The sequence below is a fragment of the Phascolarctos cinereus genome, unplaced genomic scaffold (assembly GCF_003287225.1).
Source record: "Phascolarctos cinereus isolate Bilbo 61053 unplaced genomic scaffold, phaCin_HiC Scaffold_7;HRSCAF=346, whole genome shotgun sequence".
Taxonomy (NCBI): Eukaryota; Metazoa; Chordata; class Mammalia; order Diprotodontia; family Phascolarctidae; genus Phascolarctos; species Phascolarctos cinereus.
In genome coordinates this window covers 151,777,924-151,802,175 of record NW_027556180.1, presented here as the reverse complement: position 1 = coordinate 151,802,175, position 24,252 = coordinate 151,777,924, and the positions used below count along the sequence as shown (strand labels likewise).

Sequence of the window (24,252 nt, the reverse complement as noted above, 5' to 3'; positions counted from 1 at the left end):
GGTTTTTCTGAGAGCAATCTGCTCATCTTTTCTTACAATACAGTAGTATTCCATCACAATCACATCCCACAACTCATTCAACTACTCCCCAATTGATGGGTATCTCCTCAATTTCTAATTCTTTACCCCCAGAAAAGAGCTTCTATAAATGTTTTTGGTTTTTTATCTATTTATTTTTTTTACAAAGATGTCCTTTTCCTTTTTGTTTTTTATCTCTTCTGGTATACAGACCCTGTAGTAGCACTGCTAGGTCAAAGGGTATGCATGGTTTTATAGCCTTTGGGCATAGCTCCAAATTGTTCTATAGAATGGTTGAATCAGTTTCACAACTCCAGCAACAATGCACTAGTGTTTCATTTTTCCCACACTGTATGAGGTAGTACTTCAGAATTTTTTAATTTGCATTTCTCCAATCAATAGTGAGAGTATTTTTTCATATGGCTATAGATAGCTTTGATTACTTCATCTGAAAACCGATCAGATTTTTTGATCACTTATCAATTGAGAAATGGTTCTTATTTTTATAAATTTGACTCAATTCTTTATGTTTGAGAAATGAGACCTTTATCAAAGAAACTTACTTCAAAATTTTTTTCAGTTACTATTGCTAAATGTATTTCTCTCCATTCTACCCCCCCATTTATTTTATTCTCTCTCCTTTCACCCTGCCCCTCCTCAAAAGTGTTTGTCTGCTGACTACCCCTTCCCCCAATTTGCCCTCCCTTCTATCATACCCCCCCATCTTTCTCTTATTCCCTTTCCCTCCCCATTTTACTGTTAGCTAAGATAGATTTCTATACCCAATTGAGTGTGTATGTCATTCCCTCTTTGAGCCAATTCTGATGAGAGTGATTAAGGTTCACTCACTTCTCACCTCCCCACTCTTTCCCACCACTGTAAAAGCTTTTTCTTGATCTTTTATGTGAGATAATTTGCTCCATTTTGCCTCTACCTTTTTCTTTCTCCCAGTACATTCCTCTTACCCCTTATCTTATTTTTTTTAGGTATCATCCCTTCATATTCAACTCATATCTGTGCCCTCTGTCTACATATATTCCTTATAAGTACCCTAATAATGAGAAAGGTCTTAGGAGTTACAAATATTATCTTCCCGTGCAGGAACATAAACAGTTTAACCTTATTAAGTCCCTTATGATTTCCCTTTTCTGTTTACCTTTTTATGCTTCTCCTGAGTCTTGTATTTGAAAGTCAAATTTTCTATTCAGCTCTGGTCTTTTCATCAAGAATGCTTGAAAGTCCTCTATTTCATTAAATTACCACTTTTTTTCCCCTGAAGGATTATACTCAGTTTTGCTTGGTTGTAATCCTAGCTCCTTTGACCTCCAGAATATCATATTCTAAGCCTTCAGATCCTTTAATGTAGAAGCTGCCAAGTCTTGTGTTATCCTGACTGTGATCCACAATATTTGAATTGATTCTTTCTGGCTGCTTGCAATATTTTCTCCTTGATCTGGGAACTCTGGAATGTGGCTATAATATTCCTGGCAGTTTTCATTTTGGGATCTCTTTCAGGAGGTGATCAGTGGATTCTTTCAATTTCTATTTTACCCTCTGGTTCTAGAATCCAGGACAGTTTTCCTTCATAATATCTTGAAAGATGATGTCTAGGTTCTTTTTTTCATCATGGCTTTTAATCAGTCCAATAATTTTTAAATTTTCTCTCCTGCATCTATTTTTTAAGTCAGTTGTTTTTCCAGTGAGATATTTCACACTGTCTTCTATTTTTTCATTCTTTTTTGTTTCATGATTTCCTAATTTCTCATAAGTCATTAGCTTCCACGTGTTCCAATCTAATTTTTAAGGAATCATTTTCTTCAGTGAGTTTTTGGATCTCCTTTTCCATTTGGCCAATTCTTTTTAAGGCATTTTTCTCCTCACTGGCTTTTTGGACTTCTTTTGCCATTTGGCCTAGTCTGTTTCTTAAGGTGTTATTTTCTTCAGTACTTTTTTGTGTCTCCTTTACCCAGCTGTTGAGTCATTTTCATTATTTTCTTGCATCACTCTCATTTCCCTTTCCAATTTCCCCCCTACCTCTCTTACTTGATTTTCAAAATCCTTTTTGAGCTCTTCAATGGCCTGAGACCAATTTATATGTTTCTGGGAGGCTTAGGACGTAGGAGTTTTGACTTCGTTGTCTTCTTCTGTCTGTTTTGATGTTCCTTGTCACCATCGTGACTTTCTATAGTCAGAATTTTTTCCCATTGTTTGCTCATTTTCCCAGTCTATTACCTGTCTTTTAACTCTTTGTTAAGATAGGGCTCTGCCTGCAGGGTAGAGGGTGCACTGTCTCAAGCTTCAGGGGTTTTGTGCAGCTGTTTTCAGAGATACTTCTAGGGACCTCCTAAGTTTTCAATTCTTCCAAGGTGGTGTGATCACTCTCCTGGTCTGTGCTCTGGTCTATGAGTGGCCACAAGCACTAGTCTCTGCCCTTGAACTGTGAGGAGGGTTTCCCCCTCCACTGTGGCCCCAATCTCTGCTATCCTAGTGTTCCTCCTTGACCTGAGACTGCCACCAACAGAGCCCTGCCATCTCCTTCTGACCAGCTGTTCAACCCCCTTACCATCTATGGGCTGAGAGCTCCGGAAGCAGCCACTGCCACTGCTGATTCGGTCACTCCCAAAGCCTGCTCTTGGTTTGCTGTGGCCAGGGTTGTGCTAGCGCAGCCTGCACTGGACTGCACTCCACTCTCACCCAGGTGCAACAGACCTTTCCTGCTGATCTTCTAAGTTGTTTTTGGCATCTGTGGGTCTAGAAAGTGCCACTACTGCCAATGATTTAGTGGTCCTGAGGCCTGCTCCAAGTTTTCTAGGGCCTGGTCTGGGCTGGCATGGTCTGTGCTCCTCTCTCACCCTGGTGCAACAGACCTTTCCTGCAAACCTTCCAAGTTGTCTTGGGCTAGAAATTTGTTCACTCCATCTTTTTGTGGGTTCTGCCGCTCTAGAATTTGTTTAGAGTCATTTTTTTAAAGGTATTTGGAGGGATGGGTCAGGCAAGTCCCTGCCTTTACTCCACCATCCTGGCTCCACCTCAGAAAAATATTAATTCTTGCTACTACAGAAGAGGGAACCAGGAATATGTACCAATGTGAAGTCTACTCATTACAGGTAACTGTGATACAAGGTGATTTAAGTCCCAGGCTAGTATCGCGGGAATAAATGGTGAGAAAAGGACACATGCAAAAAATACGCTATAAGAGGACAGTCAGGATTTAGCAACAAGATTGGACAGAAACAATGAGAAAGAAGAATTACATATTTACTTCAAATTTAGAATTCCAGGGGCATCAGGAATATAGTAGTTTTGCTGATAAAATAAAAATTCAGAATGACGATAGTTTGGCAAAGAAATAAAATTAGCTAACATTTAGACATGTTTAGTTTAAGGTGTGGTTATGACACTAAAAAAGATTTCCTGAAAGTAGCGTGAAACACTAAATTAATAACAAGCTTAAAGAAGTTATAGAGGTTTCAGTGTATTCTTATCATAAATTAAACGTATGGGGTATAGTAAGAAAACCAGCAGAAATTCAGGACTGAAAAGGTCAGGGCGCTTGTATAAAATAAGAATGGAGAATAAGACGACTCAGAAAAGAGTGGTCCAAGAATCATGAAGAGAACTGGAATACTGAGGTAGCTAACAGCTGAGTCTAATAAGACTGGGGTGGGGGGTGCCCCACCAGCAGAAAGAGTTAAAGGCAATGAATATGATTAAAAGAGGCTGCTGAAAAGGATCACAAAGATTTAACCAACTCAAAGAATAACTAGATTGCAAGGAACCCTGCCACCAAGAATGGGGAAAGAGTACATCAAACTATCATTATAAAGTCGATAGAACAAAGATTTTACTACTAACTTAGCCACTGTGATTCTAATCACTTTAGGTATTTGTTTCTTTCTCTATTTGCAAGTGTTGTGTATAATATACTACACAACTGTAGTGTAAACATAAATTACTTTCAAATAAAAATTCAAAAGAATAAATTAAGTAAATAATAGTCATAAGATCCTTTGAATGTCTCAGTTCTTGATTATTATGCTTATGTATCTATAAAGATTTCCTAGACTCACAGACTAGCAGGTCTGGAAGGGTCCTTGTGTACTCACTTTATTTACTTATCAATGTACATATTAAACTATCAAGAACCCTCCACTAATAGCTCCTTATGACATGAAAGTGACTGTGGGTTCCCAAAGGCAATGGCATCCAAATGCAAGCTCTCGTAGGTCGAGCTAGAAAGGTTTAGAGTGCAAGACCAGTGATGAACACAAGGACAAGTTTAGCTAAATTCAGAATAATTCACCATCAGTTTGGCAAATGCATAATTTGGCAAACTCATAACAAGTCTAAAAAACACAAAGGTTGTGATCATGATATCCACACCAATGATCCCTGAAATACACAACTGCATGGTCTAAAGTAAAACTCTAACAATTTTCACTAGGAGCCCTCTCTCAAATGCATAAATTATGAGTATGGTCTAGGATTAAAATGAAGGATTATTATGCTGTATGTCACAGTAACAAAGAATAATAAATTTATCTAAAGGTTCTCTTAAAAGTTGTATTAAATAATCATCCTTTATGCCAGAATTTTCCATCTTACATGCAGCTAAATGTTACTTATTAAAAATTTCAAGGCATAAAAATTGTTATTTTTCAAAGATTTTCATTCACCTATAAAATAAAATTTAACATCAGGCAGACAACATATCCTGAAAAAGGAAAAAGCTGGTCTACTAATAATTCCATGTCTTACCAATGATGTTGATAATTCAGTAACATACTTTTTTTCAAGAATTCTAATTTTTGCTTGTCTTCTGCTTTGTCAGTATGATACGTTTTTGTACAAACAAGCTTACAGACTTCCTCCTTCTTAAATGAAAACTGTATTAAAATAAAATGGAATATCAATTAATAGAAGATACCTTAGGTATACTTACAGCTATGTCTCACACACACACACCAAACACAAAATTCTTCCAATCATTTAAAATGAAGTTTAACCATAAATATGTCATACCCTCATAATAAGAAATACTTTTAGCAGATTAAAAAATGCAATCTTATTCTGTACTCTTAAAAAACATTCATCATCCACTTTGTTTTTCCTGTTTGGTAAACAATATTTTTCTGTCTTCTTTTTGACAGAAATTCTAGTCTGACAGCCCATAGATTTCAGTCTGTATGTCACAAAATCTGAATGTGGTCTTGAGAAAACAAAAACAAAAAGGTGGAAAATAATGGAGCATTACTCTATCATTAGTAAAAATAATCACAATCTTTTCTGAAGAATACTCTAATGGCTTTTAAAAATAAGCATAGTTGGTAATGTGGGGAAACCTCATTAATTTCATGCCAACATGTGTTTCTCTTTAACCCTTATGTTCAAAATACTTCTTGCTCTGTCAACTTTCAAGATCTTAATGCTGAGTAAACAAAATTTAAAATAAAAATCACTGTGTTGTTTTTTTTTTAAAAGGCTTCCCAAAATTTAGGGTTCTTCAACATTACTTCAACTTATGAGCCTAACAATCAATTTTTAAATGTATAATATGGTAAACTGTGATTAAAATAGTCTATAGTTTTTATAAATGGGCACATTTCATTATTATAAAACAAATTATAATTCAAGATAAGTCTCTGAATATACTTTGTCTTATTACTTTCTTCAATACCTATTTATAAAAATCTAATTATTGTCCTAAGGTGCTTTTAATCTTGGTGAGGGAAAAAAACCCAAGAAATCAGTAAAAAAAGTATGAGAATACATATTTAAGTACTTAGGTTTCAAATACCGCATTAAGACTTTAGGGGTACACTGTATATGATTCTGAACTGTATGTAAGCTATAATTTTATTGTATTTGAAAATAATAGAGGCAGCTAGGTGGCAAAGTGGATAGACTTCTGGCCTTGGAGGCAGGAGTAGCTGAGTTCAAATCCAACCTCAGATACTTGACACTTACTAGCTGTGTGACCCTGGGCAAGTCACTTAACCCTGACTGCCTCACCAAAAAGCAATAAATAAATAAATAAAACTAGGCAGTACAGTTTAACCTAAAGAACTCTGGGCAATCAAAGTAGAATGCAGTAATAGAAACTTTGTGGTATAATGGAAAAAGCATCTCACCCTAGCTTTGCCATAAACTAGCTAAGTTACCTTGAGCATTTAACTGCTCTTGGCATTTCCTCATCTATATGAGAGTTAGACTAATTGATCATTTGGATCCCTTCTGACCCTCCACGTTCTATTATATGATGGTCTGTTTTGGTCTAGCTTGAAACCTAAAGAGATCTGGGAGGAAATCAGATTCATATTCATAGTGCTTGATCCAGAATTCCTTTCTGTTCAACTTTGTTTCTGATTTTATTATCTGCCCCAGCACCTCTCACATATAAAGATTATGCTATTAATAGTGAATATTTTCTATTTGTGTAGTGAAGGAAAATGCAGCCACTTTTCATAAATAAGAAAATATTCTATATAATGTTTTATTTTTGAGAGTAATCTACCCTTCAAACCTATTTTTAAAAGATCAAAACACCTCCTTAGGTTGAAGGTTTTTGATGTCTTTTCCTCTGTGATTTTTGAGCTGTCTGAAGTCTGTAACTTTATTCTATATCAACAACTTAGGGGCAATAGTCAGCTCTCAAGAAAGACACTCTTTTTAGCCGCTTGTTAATCCGTAGGCAAACACAAAGGAGATCTCAGAATGGATGTTACAGCTCTTTCCTTGAAACACAAATTAGCCAGTATGACTAAAAATCTCTATACAACAGAAAGCAAGAATTTCTTAAGATACATGTTAGAAAAACATTTCAGCATTAGGATCCTCCACACTTAATAATACTGCTGCTTGTGCCTAATAGTGCCCTCATGTGCTGATTTATTTTTACACTAAATCATACCTTTTAATAAAATGTATACCAGTGAATTTTGATGTTGATAAAATTAAAGAATAATTAAAACATGTGCTTAATTTACAACTGTAAACCATAATGGTAAATACAAACCTTATATGGAGAAGTTTCAATTCTTTCCCCAAATAATACCTGACCAAGATTTTCAGATGGACGTTTTCCTCCAGCTGCTTGGCAAAAATCAAACCTAGAAAGGAAGAAAGTATTGGTTTTTCAACAAGAGAAAAAAAATAAAATAAAGAACATCAACCATCTTAAGTAACAGATTTCATGATAAGAGTAAGTAATGTTCAATGCTTCTACTTCAATGTAAAAACCTGATAAACCTTCTAGTCAGAATCCTGTCTGGGTTACTTATGTTCCTAAATTATATTATTCTATTATGAAATATAAACTATAAGATGTCTCTTTAAGCTATTATTTGAGATGTTTTTCTTTTAACGGTTTCAAACTATTTTCTCCTCTATGTTACCAAAAAGGGAGCATTTTTTTTAATTCCCAAGTTAGTTCTAGTTCCCAAAGGCATATGCATATATAGTAGATTGAAAATAAATTAGTGTAGTTAAAAGGCTATAGTGGATCATTGTTTCCTAACCCAGATTATATTCCAAACAAGTAAAATACCTAAATTCTCAACTGCTTTGTCCTGCAAGGGTTTAAAAAAAAAAAAGAGGCCCCAAACAAAAAAGCACTGAGGAAGGGTTTGGGAGGAGTGAGATAAAAGAAGGATTTTTTAAAAAGTTTATAGATTTTAAGAAATAAGTATCTTTATTAAAATTTATTTTTTTACAGATATGTAAAAAGTTATCAAGTACTGAAGATCAATAAACACTGGACGAGATAATGTTGAAATTCCTTCTAGCTCTAAGATTCTTTAGTTCTTTCTAACCGGGCAAGGGGGGAAACATCCTGTGTTTTCTAAGTAATTTAAAAAAAACCCCTTTAAATCCAGCTTCTCCATTTCCATCTGCTGACAAAATTGTTGGATATAACTGTTTAGAAAGCTTAAGAGATAATTTAAAATAAAGAAGCATATGTGACATGATAAAACACTCAAATAGTTTCAACGAAAAGTAGCTTGATTTCTAATGAGACAAACAAGAGGGAAATCAACATTTTAATCTCATGGAATAAGACAGACAAAAATGAAGTTCATATTTAATATTATATAATTAAAAATTCCTCCTTTTAAAAACTTTTAATGCTCAGCACATAAAAAGCCAAGTTCCACATGCTCTATGAGGAAAAAATTTCAACAAAAGTTTTAAAATGCAAACATCTTTTGATGAGACACAGAAAACTTTACATATAAACAAACTTTAAAACACTTACGCAGTATATTCATAAGGAAGAACAGATTCCACAGAGTCAAGCCTGTTCACAAACAGTTCTATTCCAGACTGAAAATGATGAAATACAGAATTAGGATAACAAACAACTGTATGTTGAAAATCTATGACAAAGATTTACCATGGCCAGAATTTAAAAATAGTTTGATGTGTTTGAAATATGGAACTAAACAACATGGAGTGTTCTAAGTATTTTATTTAAGTTAAAAATCATATATACTAAGTTTACTTAAAAGGTGAGCTTAATTTAGTTGAATTTAAACTGTATCAAGTTTCAGTACTGCTAAAAGTCCTAAATATTGTAAAAGCCTTTTCTACTTCCATGAACTTTAGAAACTGTATTAGCATATTTTCACTACAATTTTCACTTCACCAATATTGATGCTATTAACAAATTTTAAAAAATACAAATGTTAGTTTTCCAAATTCGGTATCTCATTCCTAAGCACTAAATTATTTCATTTTTGGATACGTTTTAGATTCAATACTTTCACCAGAGAATTTATTCATGTAAAATACTTACTGGCATTAATTCTTTTTTTGGCCTTAAAAATAATTAGTAAAGCCATTAACACTGAAAATGAAAATCCTAGTCATTAAGTAAGAAAGGAAAAAGAAGAAGACAATGACAACTTGGCATATAGGGGAAGTCTTATTCATAATGGCAAGTCTTAATACTGTAAAAAGAAAAACCCTGAATTCCTAAAATATCACTAATTTCTAAATAGTCTCTCCCCCAAGGGTTATTCTTAATCTTTCAGGATTCAAAACACCCAAAATATTTACTTACCAGCTGTTCATTACCATGATTATTAAATCATTTTTAAAAAGCTAACAAGGATGCTTGTTATTCTGCTCAGGACTGACAGGTGTTATTTGAAAATATCACGGGGGTTAAGATAGGCTCACCTGGGTAAAAGTACTGTATAATATGGATGCAAGTATGTTTGATACATAGTAGCTACCTCTAGTGCCTGCGGTCCTTATGGGCCCACCTGACTGCATGGAACCATATATGTAGCTTTTACTCTCTCTTTCAGCAGTCATTATATTGAGGTGGCATCTAACATGATAGGCAATTTGAAGGAAAGCCAAATAAAAGTCCAATATTTGGTTTCTTGACACTGGCCTCCACTTTGAGAGTAAACAAGATTGTGTTCCTTAGTAGTAGCAGCTTATACTATTTATACAGTGTTTTAGATACATTATTTCACTAGGAGAACCCACTGTGAATCTGGTCTTAAAACCATTATCTATTGCACATTTGAGAAAACAGGCATACAAGTTAAGTGATTTGCCCAAGGTCACACAGTCAGTTAGTACTAGATGGAATTACGGCTAGACCTCAGTTGTTTTTTCAACTCAATTTCCAAAATTTTAGGGTAAGACTGTGAGCTGGATGGGATCTTAAGGAATAAGTATTTCTTTCAATCCACTTATACTACAATTAAGAAATGAGAAGTTCAAAATATTAAACAATTTTGAGGGGGCAAAATAAAGGCAGGGACTTGTTTGAGCCCTTCCATATCCCCCTCCAAACAATGTTAAAACAACACCTCAAAACAAATTCTGAAGCGGCAGAACCAACAAAAGGATAGGGTGAAACAATTATCTAGCCCAAGACAGCTTAGGATGGCAGGAAAGGTCTGTCTCACTACAGTGAGAGTAGAACACAGTCCAGAAGCAAGTAGGCCAGCAGGGGAGGAGGGAGATGAACATTGACATATGACATGCTGAATCTGCAGTGTTGACATTCAGAGCTCTGAGCCCACAGACAGTGAGGAGGTCAGACAACTGGTCAGAAGGAGATTACAGGTGACCCTTTGCTGGCACTGGGAGCAAGACTCTCTTGCACTGCCCATATGAGGGTCTGGGCTGCAGTCTTAGGGCAAGCAGGAGCACTAGCCAGAGCAGGGATCCAGGACACAGCTCCAGGATGGAAAAGAGTGCTTGTGGTTACTCAGACCAAAGCACAAGCCAGGAGAGCAGTGTCCACATTGCTTTTTAGATCATACCTCCTCCAGAATCCCTAGAATTCATTCTGAAAACAGCAGCACAAAAAACCTGAAGCTTGGGACAGTGCCCCCTCCACCCAACTTTAATATCAATATTTAAATATTTATTATCAATTAAATATTTAATTTCAATATTTAAAGCCCAAGTTTAATATCAAGTTAAAAGTCAAGAAACAGGCTAGAAAAAGGAGGGGAAAAAAAGAACCTAAGCATATAAAGATAGACAGTGACAGGGAAGATCAAAACACATACTCAAAAGAAGACGACAATGTCAAAACAGCTACATGCAAAGCCTCAAAAATGTGAATTGGTCTTGGGCCCAAAAAAAAGAATTTCTGAAAGAGCTCAAAAAGGATTTTTAAAATCAAATAAGAGAGGGAGAGGAAAAATTGGGAAAAGAAATGACAGTGATACAAGAAAATCACAAAAAGAATAAGTCAACAGCTTGGTAAAGGAGGCACACACACATACACACAATTGAAGAAAATAAAACCTTAAAACACAGAACAGGCCAAATGGTAAAGGAGGCACAAAAATCTACTGAGGGGAAGAACTTGTTAAAAATCAGAATTGGCCAAATGGCAAAAGAAGTACAAAAATTCACCGAAAAACTCATTAAAAATCAGAATTGACGGAGCAGCTAGGTGGCACAGTGGATAGAGCACCGGCCTTGGATTCAGGAGGACCTCAGACACATAATAATAGCTGTGTGACTCTGGGAAAGTCACTTAACCCCACTGCCTAACAAAAAAACAAACAAACAAATCAGAAACGGCCACAAGGAAAAAAGACATACAAAAATTCACTGAAGAAAAAAACTTCTTGGAAAATGAGGTACAAAAGCTCACTGAAGAAAACAATTCCTTAAAAATTAGAACTGGTGAAATAGAAACGAACAGCTCCATAAGACACTGAGAAACAATAAAACAAAATCAAAAGAATGGGAAAATAGAAGAAAATGTAAAATATCTCATTGGAAAAACAACTGACCTGGAAAACAGATCAAGAAGACATACTCTAAGTAGCGAACTGCTTGAAAGTTATGATTGAAAAAAGGGCCTAGACATAATATTTCAAGAAATCATCAAGGAAACTGCTCTGATATCCTAGAACCAGAGGGTAAAATAGAAACTGAAAGAGTCCATCGATCATCTCCTGGAAGAGATCCCAAAATGAAAACTGCCAGGAATATTATAGTCAAATATCAGCGCTTCTAGGTCAAGGAGAAAATACTGCAACTGCAAGCAGCCAGAGAGAAACAATTTAAATATCGTGAAGCCAGTCAGGATAACACAAGACTTAGCAGCTTCTACATTAAAGGATCTGAAAGCTTGGAATATGATATTCCAGAAGGCAAAAAGGCTAGGGTTATAACCAAGAATCACCTCTCCAACAAATCTGAGTATAATCCTTTAGAGAAAAAAATGGAAATTTAATGAGATGACTTTCAAGCATACCTGATGAAAAAAATCAGAGTTGAATAGAAAATCTGACTTTCAAATACAAGACTCAAGAGAAACATAAAAAGATACGGAAAGGAAAAAAGGAAAGAAAAATCATAAGGGATTCAACAAAGTTAAACTGCTTACTTTTCTACAGAGAAATGATTATTTCTCTCTGGAATTAATAACTAATTATTCAATCAGAAACAAGGTCCTTCCCCTTTTCTACTTCCTCTTCCAGAAATCAGTGTAGGAAATCTGTCTGAAAGATTTACCCAGGTCATGATCTAATCCATTAGTAAAAGAAAATTATAGCTTGGGCTAATGAGTTCATTCCTGCTCATCGTGTTTGCTCAGACAGGTCTGGGAAGTGCTGATTCTCCCTTGTGTCAGACAGGTGATATAGAAATTGATAAGTCTAACTGACCAAGTGAGACTTTGGGTGACTCAAGTCATGCACCCCAATATCTTCACTGTAATATATATAGCCTATTCTCTCACGAACCAAAGTTGACTGCTACCCTCTGGAACACCCACTCTTTGAAAGGCATATAAACTGTGAGCCCACCACCATGAGGGGTCTTTGGTCTAAAAGAGATGGCCAAACGACCATCCTTTCATTAAAATGCTAGCATTATTAATAAAATGATTAAATTACCCAGAAATTATGTCTCTCAACCCTTTTAAAATACCACAATAGACAGAAGGCCTTGGGTGTGAGTTGATGACTATGATGTAATGACACACAAAATAAAGAGTGAGAAAGAGGGATGCACTAGGAGAAAGAAGGGAGAGTTGGAATGGGGTAAATTATCTGATATAAAAGAGGTGCAAAAAAGCTTTTACAGTGAAGGGGAAGATGGGGGTGGGGGAGGGGGAAGGAGATGATGGGCCACACTTGATCCTTAACTCTCACTGAAATTGGCTGAAAGAGGGAATAACATACACTCAGTTTGGTACAGTAATCTATCTTATCCTATAAGGAATTAGGAGAGGAGCAGAATAAGAAAGGGTGAGGGGAGAGGGACTGATGCACCAGACTAAGGGAGCTAGTGTTCAGAAGTAAAACACTTTTGAGGAGAGACAGGGTAAAAAGAGAGAAAGAAGGATAAATGGGGGAAAACAGGATGGAAGTAAATACAGTTAGTAATCATAACTGTGAATGTGAATGGGACAAACTCACCCATAAAACAGAATTGGATAGAATAGATTATATGATTTAGACATAAAAGGTGTTAACATAAGCAATTTAGGGGAACGTGAAATAGTGTATCTGTCAGATCTATGGATAAGAGAAAATTCATTCTCAAACAATAAAAAGAATTATGGGATATAAAATGGATAATTTTTATTACATTAAATTAAAAAAGGGTTGCACAAACAAAACCAATGCAGCCAAGATTAAAATGAAAGCACAAAATGGGGAGAAAAAAATTTTAAGTTTCTTTGATAAAGGCCTCATTTCTCAAATATATAGAGAAAGGAGTCAAATTCATAAGACTACAAGTCATTCTCTAATTGATAAATGGTCAAAGGATATGAACAGGCAGTTTTCAGATGAAGAAATCAAAGATATCTATACCCATGAAAAAATGCTGTAAATCACTACTGATTAGAGAAATGCAAATTAAAACAACTGTGAGGTACCATCTCATACCCAGCTGATTGGCTAGTATGACAGAAAAGGAAAATAACAAATGTTGGAGAAGATGTGGAAAAACTGGGACAATGATGCATTGTTGGTGAAATAGTGAACTGATTCAACCATTCTGGAGAGCAATTTAGAACTATGTCCAAAGGACTATAGTACTGTGCATGCCCTCTGACCCAGCAATACCATGAATAAGTCTATAATATCCCAGAAGAGGACAAAAAAAAAAAGGAAAAAAGACCTATATTTATAGCAGCTCTTTTTGTGGTGGCAAACGAATTGGAAATCGAAGAGACGCCCATCAACTGGTAAATGGACAAACAAGTTGTGGCATATGATTCTGATGTACTGTAAGAATGATATGCAGGTTGGTTTCACAAAAACCTGGGAAGACTTAAATGAACTGATGCAAAGTGAAGTGAGCAGAACCAGGAGAACATTATACACAATAACAATATTTTATGATGAACAATTACGAATGACTTAGCTATTCTCAGCAATACAATGATCTAGGACAATTCTGAAGTACTTATGATGAAAAATGCTTTCCACCTCCAGAGAAAGAACTGATAAAACTTTGAACATAGATCAAAGCGTGCTTTTTAAAAATCTTTATTTTTCTTGGGTTTCTTTTTTGTCTGTTTTCTTCTGTAACATGGCTAATTTGGAACTATGTTTTACATGACTGTATAAACTATATCAAATTGCTGAACTTATCAAGAAGGGATTAGGAGACAGAGGGGGAGAATTTGGAACTAAAATCTTTTTAAATTAATATTTTAAAATGCATTTTCATATGTAATTGGAAAAAATAAAATATTTTTTAAAAGAAAAAAATATATTTAAGGGGCAACTAGGCAGTGCAGTGAATGGAACATTGGCCCTAGCATCAGGAGGACCTGAGTTCAAATCCTGCCTTGGACCAGACACTTGATACTTACTAGCTGTGTGACCCTGGGCAAGTCATTTAACCCCAATTGCCTAAAAACAAAACAAAACAAACAAAAAAGATATTTAACAATATGATGAAAATGGGAGCTAGAATTCATACTTCCCAATTTGGACTCTAAAGTTTTTTCTACTAATCCATAGATACAACCCCAATAAACAGCAAAATATCATAATTTTATCACCCATAAATTAATCTGTTATTAAACCTATTTTTTTAGTTTGTATCACCACTTAGACTGCTACTTACTATATGAAGCAGTCTTATTTATCTTAAAACCTCCCCTTCAACTTTCACAATATACTCCTTAGTTCTAGTATTTAAAGATCTTGTTGAACACATTCTTCTCTGTAGTTCATAAGATTTTCTCAAGATCTGGATGGAAACAATAGTTTTTAGGCTAAACCATGATTTCGTACATGTACAGAATGTCTTATTTCTGGTATCCTTCAATGTTCTTAATTGTGGAAACACACTGAACCAGTATCTTCAAGGAACATTCTATTAAACCCCTCTCCTATGCATATATAAAAAACACAATGGATTCTATCATTTTACAAGAAAAGTCTGGATTAGTTTTCTTGAAATTTATTCCATGTACCCACAATAAAATTTACTTATCACTTTTTGTCTAGTACAGCTTTCTGTACTCTTCACAAAGCTTATTCCCATTGTCCTAATATTCTCGTAACTGAAATAGTTTAATATCACCTATACAACAGTGAAGCTAAGACTTGAACCCAAGTGCTCCAACTCCAGATACAATGTTCTTTTTCTATACCATACTGGTAGGAGAAACCTATTTCTTTAGCTACCTGATAGAGAGAGAACACTTGGACTTTCACAGCTTCTTAAACCATATATAAAGGGAATATGGAATTTGCTTTTTATTAATCAAGAACTCAAGCCTCAGGCTAAAATGAAAACAAAGGTCTTTACAGATGGAGAGCCAATTTTGCTCAATAAGAAAGCCCAGCATGAATGGCTTTATTTTTATATTCAATAGTTTTGAGAAACTACAGTCACACTTCTCTTTATGATCAATTTTACTAGGTTATGAAAGTTTAAAACTTTTTAATACTGCAAAGACTTATCCTAGATAAATCCTGACAAGTGATTTCTTGATGAAAAACCACCAGAATCTGAAATAAGCTACCCACCTCCCGATAATGGTGTGATGAACTTACGATGTAGAATGAGATATATATTTAGAAATGGCAAAGTTGGGGATTAGTTTTGTTCTCCTTCTTTCAAATATTTTTGGAGGGTAGGGTCCAAGTGATAACATGATCAAAAACAGTTTAAGAGAACAAAAAAGGGCCATTGCAGAAATCAGAAACACAAACAAGAGCACAGACTGAAGGTCTGCAGGAATACAAATAAACCAGACAATTTTGAATTTTACTTTATTGCATACTTAGCAGGTAAAGCAACCATTTTTGATGCAGATTCATAGATACATGTGCAACCTTATTTTTCTGTTTGACTTTGTGTATGGAAATGTATATCTCACTTATGTTTAAGTTCAAAATAAAAAAATTAAATTTTCATAAAGGAAAAACAGGTCTACTGATGTACTATTAGTGGAGTTACAAACTGATATGCCCAAAAAGGTACTAAAATGTGCCTACTCTTGACCCAGCTACAGCACTATTAAGAGTATATGCCAAAGAAATAAAAATATTTATAGCAGCTCTTGTCATGATACACAAAAAATTGGGAATTAAGGGGAAAAGCTAAGAAAAAAAATTTGTAGCCATAAGTGTGATAAAATACTGTGTCATAAGAAATGATAAAATGGACAATTTCAAAGAAAACTAGAAAGGCCTCTGTGAACTGACACAGAATGCAAGAGTCTAAGAGAACAATTTATACAATGATAATATTATAAGGAAAAACAAACTCTGAAGCCTTCTTAAGAACTCTGATCTTAAAACAGTTATATATCCCTTAATACAATGATAAACCACAAGTCCAAAAGAATAAAGAAAAAAAATCCAATCTTCCTGAAAGAGAAGTGATGAACTTATAGTTCACAGTGAGACATAATATTTTTGGGCATAGCCAAAGTGGGGATGGTTACCTAGGCTATTCAGTTATGTTTTAAGGGCTCTTTATTTCTTTTCTTTTTTTTTGTTTTTGCAAGAAAAGAAGGGAAGTGAGGAGAGATTAAAAGCAAAAACCAAAAAAAAAAAGTTACCAGAATTCTGGGTACAAATGCAGTTGCATTATACTGTATTTAACTTGTACAAATTCAATTATATTATTGGGCAAAAATTAAAAGGAGAGGAGAAAGTACAATCTAAATAGTACTTTCTCTGATACAAGTCTGATATTCAAAATATATAAGGAATTAATTCAAATAATGACAACCGTTCCCCAATAAGAAAAAGTGGTCAAAGAATATGAACAAAAGTTCTTTAAAAAGTCCAAACTATCAGGGGCAGTTAAGCGGTGCAGTGGATAGAGCACCGGCCCTAAAGTCAGGAGCACCTGGCCATAAGAAATGACAAAAAGCGGAGGTTTTAGAAAAGCTTGGGAATTTTTATGTACTGATGAAGTACAACAAAGTGAGCAGAATCAGGAAAAAAATACAGTGACATCATTGTAGAGAAAAACAATTTTGAAAATCTTAAGAACTATGTCCAATGCAACCTAAAGGATAACAATGATCTACCTCTTGATGGAGGAATAATAGACATGAGGGGCAGAATGACATATTTTTGGACTTGGGAAATATGTAGATCTGTCCTAATTGACTATACTTATTTGTCATAAGGATTATTTTTCCTTTTTTTTATTTGGAGCTCAGGGATTTGTGGGGAAGGGAGGATTTATTGCTAGTTGCATCCTTCCCCTCCCCTCCAAAAAGGAAAAGGAATAAAAGAGGGTTGTTGAAGCTTATTTTCTAAAATGTAAAGAAGGGAGGGAAGGAACTTCAGGGGAAAACACAAAAAGGAAAACTTTGAAAGTTAACATGTTGAATTTATTATGTACTTTTTTTTCCAAAGAAAGCTGTACATAATAGACATTTCACATATAATCCTCTTTTTCTCTCTTACTTTGTATATAGAAATGTTTTTTCTTCTGGGGGTGGGGTGGATGTTTATTACCTACAAAAATGTTTAAAATTATTAGGTAGTACTAAGGATTTGGCCTTCCATTCCACTCACTGAATCTATGTCTCAGAATGAGCTTTAGATAGAAAATATGAAATCTACTGTATTCTCAGTAGGTCTCAGTTCCTGTATGATTCTCTTAGTGTAAGCATCTCACCCCATTGAGTATGATTACAAAATCTCCTCTTCATCATATCCAGTTTTCTGCTTGTATGCTAAAGCTACAAAAGTGACCACCTCTGCTGGGCTTTCAGGCATCACTAATCAGCTGGCCCTGCCTACTGGACCTTCAACTTCCTGGTGGGACCCCTTGCCTCACAACGAGCAAGAAGAATTGCATCTAGTCAACCCATTAAAGCAATCTCCCAAATAGTTGATGTGCTGTATTTACCCTTTAATATCACACTTGGGTGTGAAGTTTTTTTCAAAAAAGACTTTCCTCTTAATCATTAGTTTGCCTGCCAGCTAAAGTCTTTACCTGTTCTTGTTTCTTCTGTTGAAATAGGACAATACTTTGAGGAATAACAGTTTAGCTGGGAGTACCAAAAAAATTAAATTTACATTCAATTGGCTCCACAGCAACCATATCAGCAGCATCTGCTCTGATACAAATTGCCATCTATTAAAGAGACCCTGGCCTAGGCCTTTCCCAGCTACAACTATCACTACTATTTCATTCACGAGGTCCAGTAAAAAGGAGTAGAGTATGGCCTTCAGAGTTTCCAAAAGCCCAAAAGGTTCTTTGGTATCCCATCATCCCAGAGTTCAGGTTAGTAGCCAATGAAGCACAGATGAACTGAGAAGCAAGGACCAAATTCTGGGAGTGACCTTTGGGAACCCAGTCTAGCTGTAGCTAAGATGCAGTCAAACTGCATCTGGCCATAAACTTGGTGTGATCAATGCTATGTAGGAACTGAGCTAAATACTGAGTCTAATCCATACCCTCTCTTTGAAGCACAGAGAGACTAAGTGCTTTGTTCAGTCAAACAACTAGTTAAGTGTCAGAACTCTGTAACTCCAAAATGCAACTCTACTTTATCACATTCATGTGCTGTAGAGGAAAATGAATCTGGCATTTGGGTAGATGATGAATTGGAAAAGGAAGGGACCAGAAGCAAAGAGACCTATTATTAGGAGGCCACTACAATAATACAGGCTTGAGGTCATAAAAGTATGAACTAGGACATCAGCAGTGAAAACAGAAAGCAATAAACTTTTTACTGGTTTGTCTGGAGAGGGTGATGGTCAGAGTTCACTGACTGGGTGGCTATCATGAACTGACTGGGTGGGGGGAAGGGCTACCTTTCCCCCTTCTCTCCTTTTGCCCTGTGGTCCCAAGAAACTGACTTGTGGTTGGCTTGAGCAAGGCCAATGTGTAAATTTGGCTTGCTTGACTATATTTGTTTCAAGAAAGTGCTTTTATTGGGAAATGGTGATAGTAATATTTAAAAAAATAAGGAAAACAATATTAGTGAACATTTTAAAAATACATAAAAAGAGACCAGAAGTCCAGAGAGAGATTACATTAAAACACACAAACACAGAGCATAAGACCAGTTCAGTTTTATATACACTCCTCTTCTGTTCTTTGTATATGGGCATGTTCATATGCCTCTCAAATGCATAATTTTTTTAAAGGGGGCGGAGAAAATTGTAGTACTACTAATAAAAAAACAGGGACGTAAAGGGAAAGGGGATGTAAGGAGGAAGATCTTCATCCTAGGGAAGGAAGAGATACCTCCTTGGGGCCTGTTCAGTAACAAACATTTTCCAATTGTCCTGCCTTGTCAATCTCCATCAATCAGTGGATTTATCTGATTCTTTATTGTAAATGTCTGCTTACAAGTGTCTGCACTGTGTATTTGGGTGTATAAAGGACCTTTAAGGAAAACATTTTGGTTAAGTTTCTCTATTTTCTGACATGATGCTTTGAATTGATCAATACTATTACAGAGCTTTTTATCACAGTTACTAAGCCACTCTGGTATACAGATTTAGAAAAAACTTCTCTTTTAAGTGCTTGTTCAGGTCAGATCCACCAATCTGGCTAACTCTAACCCTTCTTCAAGAGACTGAATAGCCTTTTTGTTGACCTGACTCCTAAGGATATACAAACTGACTATAACATACCCTGGCTAACAGAAAATCCTAGAGCAGCAGCATCAAAAATGAAACTCAGTCATTGAAGAAATTCCACTGTATCAAGGAATACACAAAAAGACACTGCCCTAGTAAAACATCAGAGTTGCTAGTTATCCCTGTCAGACTCCATTTTTAAATGGAGCTTTTAGATATAGATGAGCCCCAAGGCATATGGGGCCTGTAGTATGACCAGGTTTTTTGATGAAAGTCCCCATGTAATATCTACCATGAACAAAGTTATAAGTGTACTAGAGGAGATGGTACTACCTTTACCTCTAGACAAGATACACCAGGCCAGGCACTGGTAACCCTGGTGGGACTATGGTTTGTTCTGGCCAATAAGATCATCAGACCTATGACTATATTAGTCTAGCATTAGTAAAACTGGAACACTTACTCTCTCTCTCTCCTCTATGTTATGTTATTCTGTCACTGTAACCTATCAGAATCCTCTCTCTTAAAAGCTTGACTCCAGAGCACCATTCCCTCACAAACCTTTCCCTTATATTCCCAACTAAAAGTGTTTTCTCCTTAACTCAAATTTCTTGTAGCCTCTCATCTAGAAACCTCATCTCTGCCCTTCCACATTCTATCATGCACTTCACTTATTTGTGTACATATCCTAAATCCTCTTTAGATTTTAAGCTCCTAGAAAGCTAAGACTAATTTTCTCTGTATCTCAATAACACAATGCCTAAAAGAGAAGAGGTATTTAATAAATGCTAAATTAATTGAATTGAGATAGCTATTTGTGTGGTATAATTGAGAAGCATCTTATCATTTGGGGAATAACGTGTTAATGTATTAATATATAATAATGTGTTAACAGACATCTAGTTCAAACCCCTCATTTTACAGATGTGTAGACTTGAGAGTTCACAAGATGAATGATTTAGAGCTGAAAGGGACCTTGGAGGTCAACACTCTCATTTACAGATGAGTAAACTGAGGCACAGTGAGACTGACTTGCTCAAGTCATAGATAATAAGTGATGGAACCAGTATTTAGACTTAATTACTCTGATACTAAATCAGATGACCTTTCCAATACATCATGCTGCCACTCTAGATGATCACAAAGTGGTGAGCCTTAGCAAAGAAAAGGTACTTCTTTCTCCAAGACAGGAATGGAAGATAAAGAAGAGTGAAGATAGAAGTTTAAGTAAAGGAAACTTACGGGTTGCTTATCTCAGATGACCTAGGTCCTCCCAATAAAAGAGAAAGGAATGCTGCTGACAACAAGGGGTACAAAAGTGGGGTCAAAGCTTGAGTAGTAGAAAAGGTTTAGCAATAGATAAAGTGAACAAAAAATGAACATGAAGCAGCAGTGATAGTCCAGCTAAGGCTACATAACATAATTAAGTCAACAAGGTTTTGTGGTTTTCCCCAGCATCCAAGTAAAATTAGCAACAAAGGCTGACCCCAATGAAAAGTCTAAGGGAATGAGAGATCTGAGGGTGTCACTAAGCAGAACCCTGAAATGATTCACCAGTCTATATAGAATAGGGAGGCAAGCAAATTCAGAATAAGGGTGATGAACTGGAGTTTAGAATCAAGTGATCACAATGAGGATGGAAAACAGGTTCAAATAGAGTAAAAGAACAATAGAGATGAGAGGATGGGATATTATGGATAAAAATAGGAATTTCTGAATTTAAGGTCTCGGAGGTAATTTCAAATAAAAGAGAGAAGAAATGGGTAACAATTGTGACTTTGCCACAAAGTGGCTAAATTAGAATTCAAGCAGTTATCTCCCAACTAGAAGTGATTTATCTCTCACAGTATTTTATATTCCTCTCATGGATTTAGCATAGTCTGATTTATTTACAAGAATGTCTTCACTGATAGCATGTGTTGAATAGCAAATGACATGGAGGTCCCTAAAGTGGAAATATTAAATCCAACATTTATTAATCATCAACCAAGTTCAAATCACTGAGCAAGAGGAAAAGGATTTCAGGAAGACAGCTAATGGTGACATAAAAGTAAAGATAGATGCAATCTGTAGCAAAATGCTACAATCAATAATCAATTTCATAGCTTTTCCTAGTCTTGCTTTCTCTAAATGAAAGCTTTTCCTGTCATCTTGCCTTAAAAGAAAACAAATAAAAGGCTGAAGATATCTAAGAAAAGAAAAAAAGACTAAGAATTGGGACAACACCAATAATAGTGCAATTATTTGTTGAACAAATGTAATATTTGATATCTACTTACAAATTTTAACATATATAAACTAGATATAATAAAAAAGATTCAAATCTGTTTTGTCACTGCCACATAGCACTTCTTTTTGTGCAGGGAGGGTAAGAAGGAGACAAGGTCAAAGAATACAAAATCATGGCAAGGGTTTCAAAAACTTTGAGAATTGAATCTATTACTCATGGCATAGAATTCTTGGTGGCAAAATTAAAAAGTTGGACTGAGTTGGAAGAGACCTCAGCAGTTATCTAATCCAACATGTACACCAAATCCCCTGTCGACGGAGGCCTTAAGCACAACTCATTCCACTTTAGGGCAGCTCTAACAGGAAGTTTTTCTGGCTATCAAACCAAAAACTGACTCTCTGAAACATCTACCTGGTTCTGTCCTCTGGAACCAAACCAAAGAAACCTAACTCCTCCTCCTCATGACAGACAAATATCTGAACACAACCAGCACATCCCTCTGAGTCTTCTCTTCTGTAAGCTACATGTACCTAGTTCCATGTTCAATATTTTTTGGATCAGGAGTGCTATCTACTGCAAGATGAAATCAACTCTGAAATTCACACCTGTTCAGCAGCTCCTGCCTCTGGGGCCCCTTCCCCTCCCTCTGACTACAGAGGGTAAAAGTTAGACACTGTTAGACACTGGAGAGCTCCTCCCTAATCCTCTACCATTTAAGGAAGGAACTTTGGGAATTTACCTTATCAGTTCCTACCCAGATGACCTAGATTTCATACTCTCCAGAAACTCAAAATTTTGCAAGATGAAATCAACTCTGAAACTCACACCTCCTCAGATCATTTCCCACCCAGCTGTAGGACTTCATTATGTCCTCACCCTAGTGATCTACCTCATTCGCTGCTTTTCAGCTTCTTTTTTAAATGTTGTCTTCCCCCATTAGACTGTGAGCTCCTTGAAGGCAGGGAGTGTCATACCTTTCTTTGTATCCCCAGTACTTGGCACACAGTAGACAATAAATAAATGTTTACTGACTATTAATGACTGGTACTTCCATGTACTTCTCTCAATGATATGTCTGTGTGGGAGGAGAGGGGAAAAGATATAATTCTGAAACTCCACCTCTATTTTACTGTTTTCTGCCTGTGTATCACTAGAATAGAAGTATATAGCTAGGCATTTTCCCCAATGCATTCCAGCAGGATGATTAAGTCAGGTGAAGGCAGAAAGCAAAAGGGAAATTTGTGAGAGGCCTTCTCTAACCCAGGGCTTCTTAAACTTTTTCCACTGGAGACCTGAAGTTGCAACCCACAATTTAAGAAGTTCTGCACCTATGGATAAGAGAAATAGACTAAAGGAATACTATTTTGCAATAAAAAAAAGTGATGAACAAGAAGATTTCAGAAAAACCTATAAAGACTTGTATAAACTGATGCAAAGTGAAATGAGCAGAACCAGCAAAACATTGTACACAGTATCAGCAACATTATGAATGACTGAGCTCTTCTCAGCAACACTGATCCAAGAGAAGTACAATAATGCATTTGCAATGAAAATACTATCCACGTCTAGATAAAGAACTGATGGACTGTGAATGAACTTTTTTCACTTACTTTATTCTTTTTTGTGGTTTTATTTCCTTTTCATCTGTTTCTTTTTCTTCACAACTGTAACTAATATGGAAATATGCTTTACATGATAACACATGTATAACCTATGTCAAATTGCCTACTATTTTAGGAAGAGGGCAGAAGACGGAGGGACAAAAATTTGGAACTCAAAATCTTGTAAAAAATGAGTGCTAAAAATTGTCTTGATATGTAATTGGGGAAAAAATACTATTAAAAAAAAGCCAATGACTTCATGAAGAAACAAGAAATATTAAAACAAGGTCCAAAAGCTGAAACAAAAAATAGGAGAAAATGTAAGATATTTCATAGCAAAAACAAATGATCTAGAAAGAAGAAAATAATGAAGATTCATTGGACTATCTGAACACCATGACAAAAAAAAAAGAAAAGAAAAAAGGAACTAGACATCCTATTTCAAAAAATCTTCAAAAAAGAAAAAACTGCCCAGATCTCTTAAAACTAGAGGACAAAGCTGAAATAGAAAGAATTCTCTAGTCATTTCCTGAAACTCAGGAACATCATAAACAAAATCTAGAACTTCCAGTTTAAAGAAAAAATAATCAGAAAGAATGAATTTAAGTACCAAAGAGCCAGACAAGATCATAGTTTACCACTGTGGAGGAACAAGGAGCTTAGAATATGATATTCCAGAAAGCAAAGGACATTGGCTCATAGTCAAGAACAATTTACCCAGTAAATCTGAGTATAATGCTACAGGGGAAAATATGGATCTGAAATGGAGAACTTCCAAGCACCCATGAAGAAAAGAACTAAGCTGTGGAGAAACTGTGAAGTTCAAACACAGGAGTGAAAAGAAATATAAAAAGATAAATATGAATGAACAAGAATAAAT

The 24,252-nt window shown here is 35.6% G+C and overlaps 1 protein-coding gene across 1 annotated transcript in view; it reads right to left on the bottom strand.

Annotated features, from left to right (window-relative positions):
• Positions 1 to 24,252, bottom strand: part of TM9SF2 (transmembrane 9 superfamily member 2) — a 77,566-nt gene that overhangs the window by 41,039 nt on the left and 12,275 nt on the right. The window contains exons 2-4 of the mRNA XM_020963966.2: positions 8,273 to 8,340; positions 7,034 to 7,127; positions 4,777 to 4,904 (exon numbers count right to left, since the gene is read on the bottom strand). Of these exons, the coding sequence (XP_020819625.1) occupies positions 4,777 to 4,904; positions 7,034 to 7,127; positions 8,273 to 8,340 (290 nt within the window). The remainder of the gene's footprint in view (positions 1 to 4,776; positions 4,905 to 7,033; positions 7,128 to 8,272; positions 8,341 to 24,252) is intronic.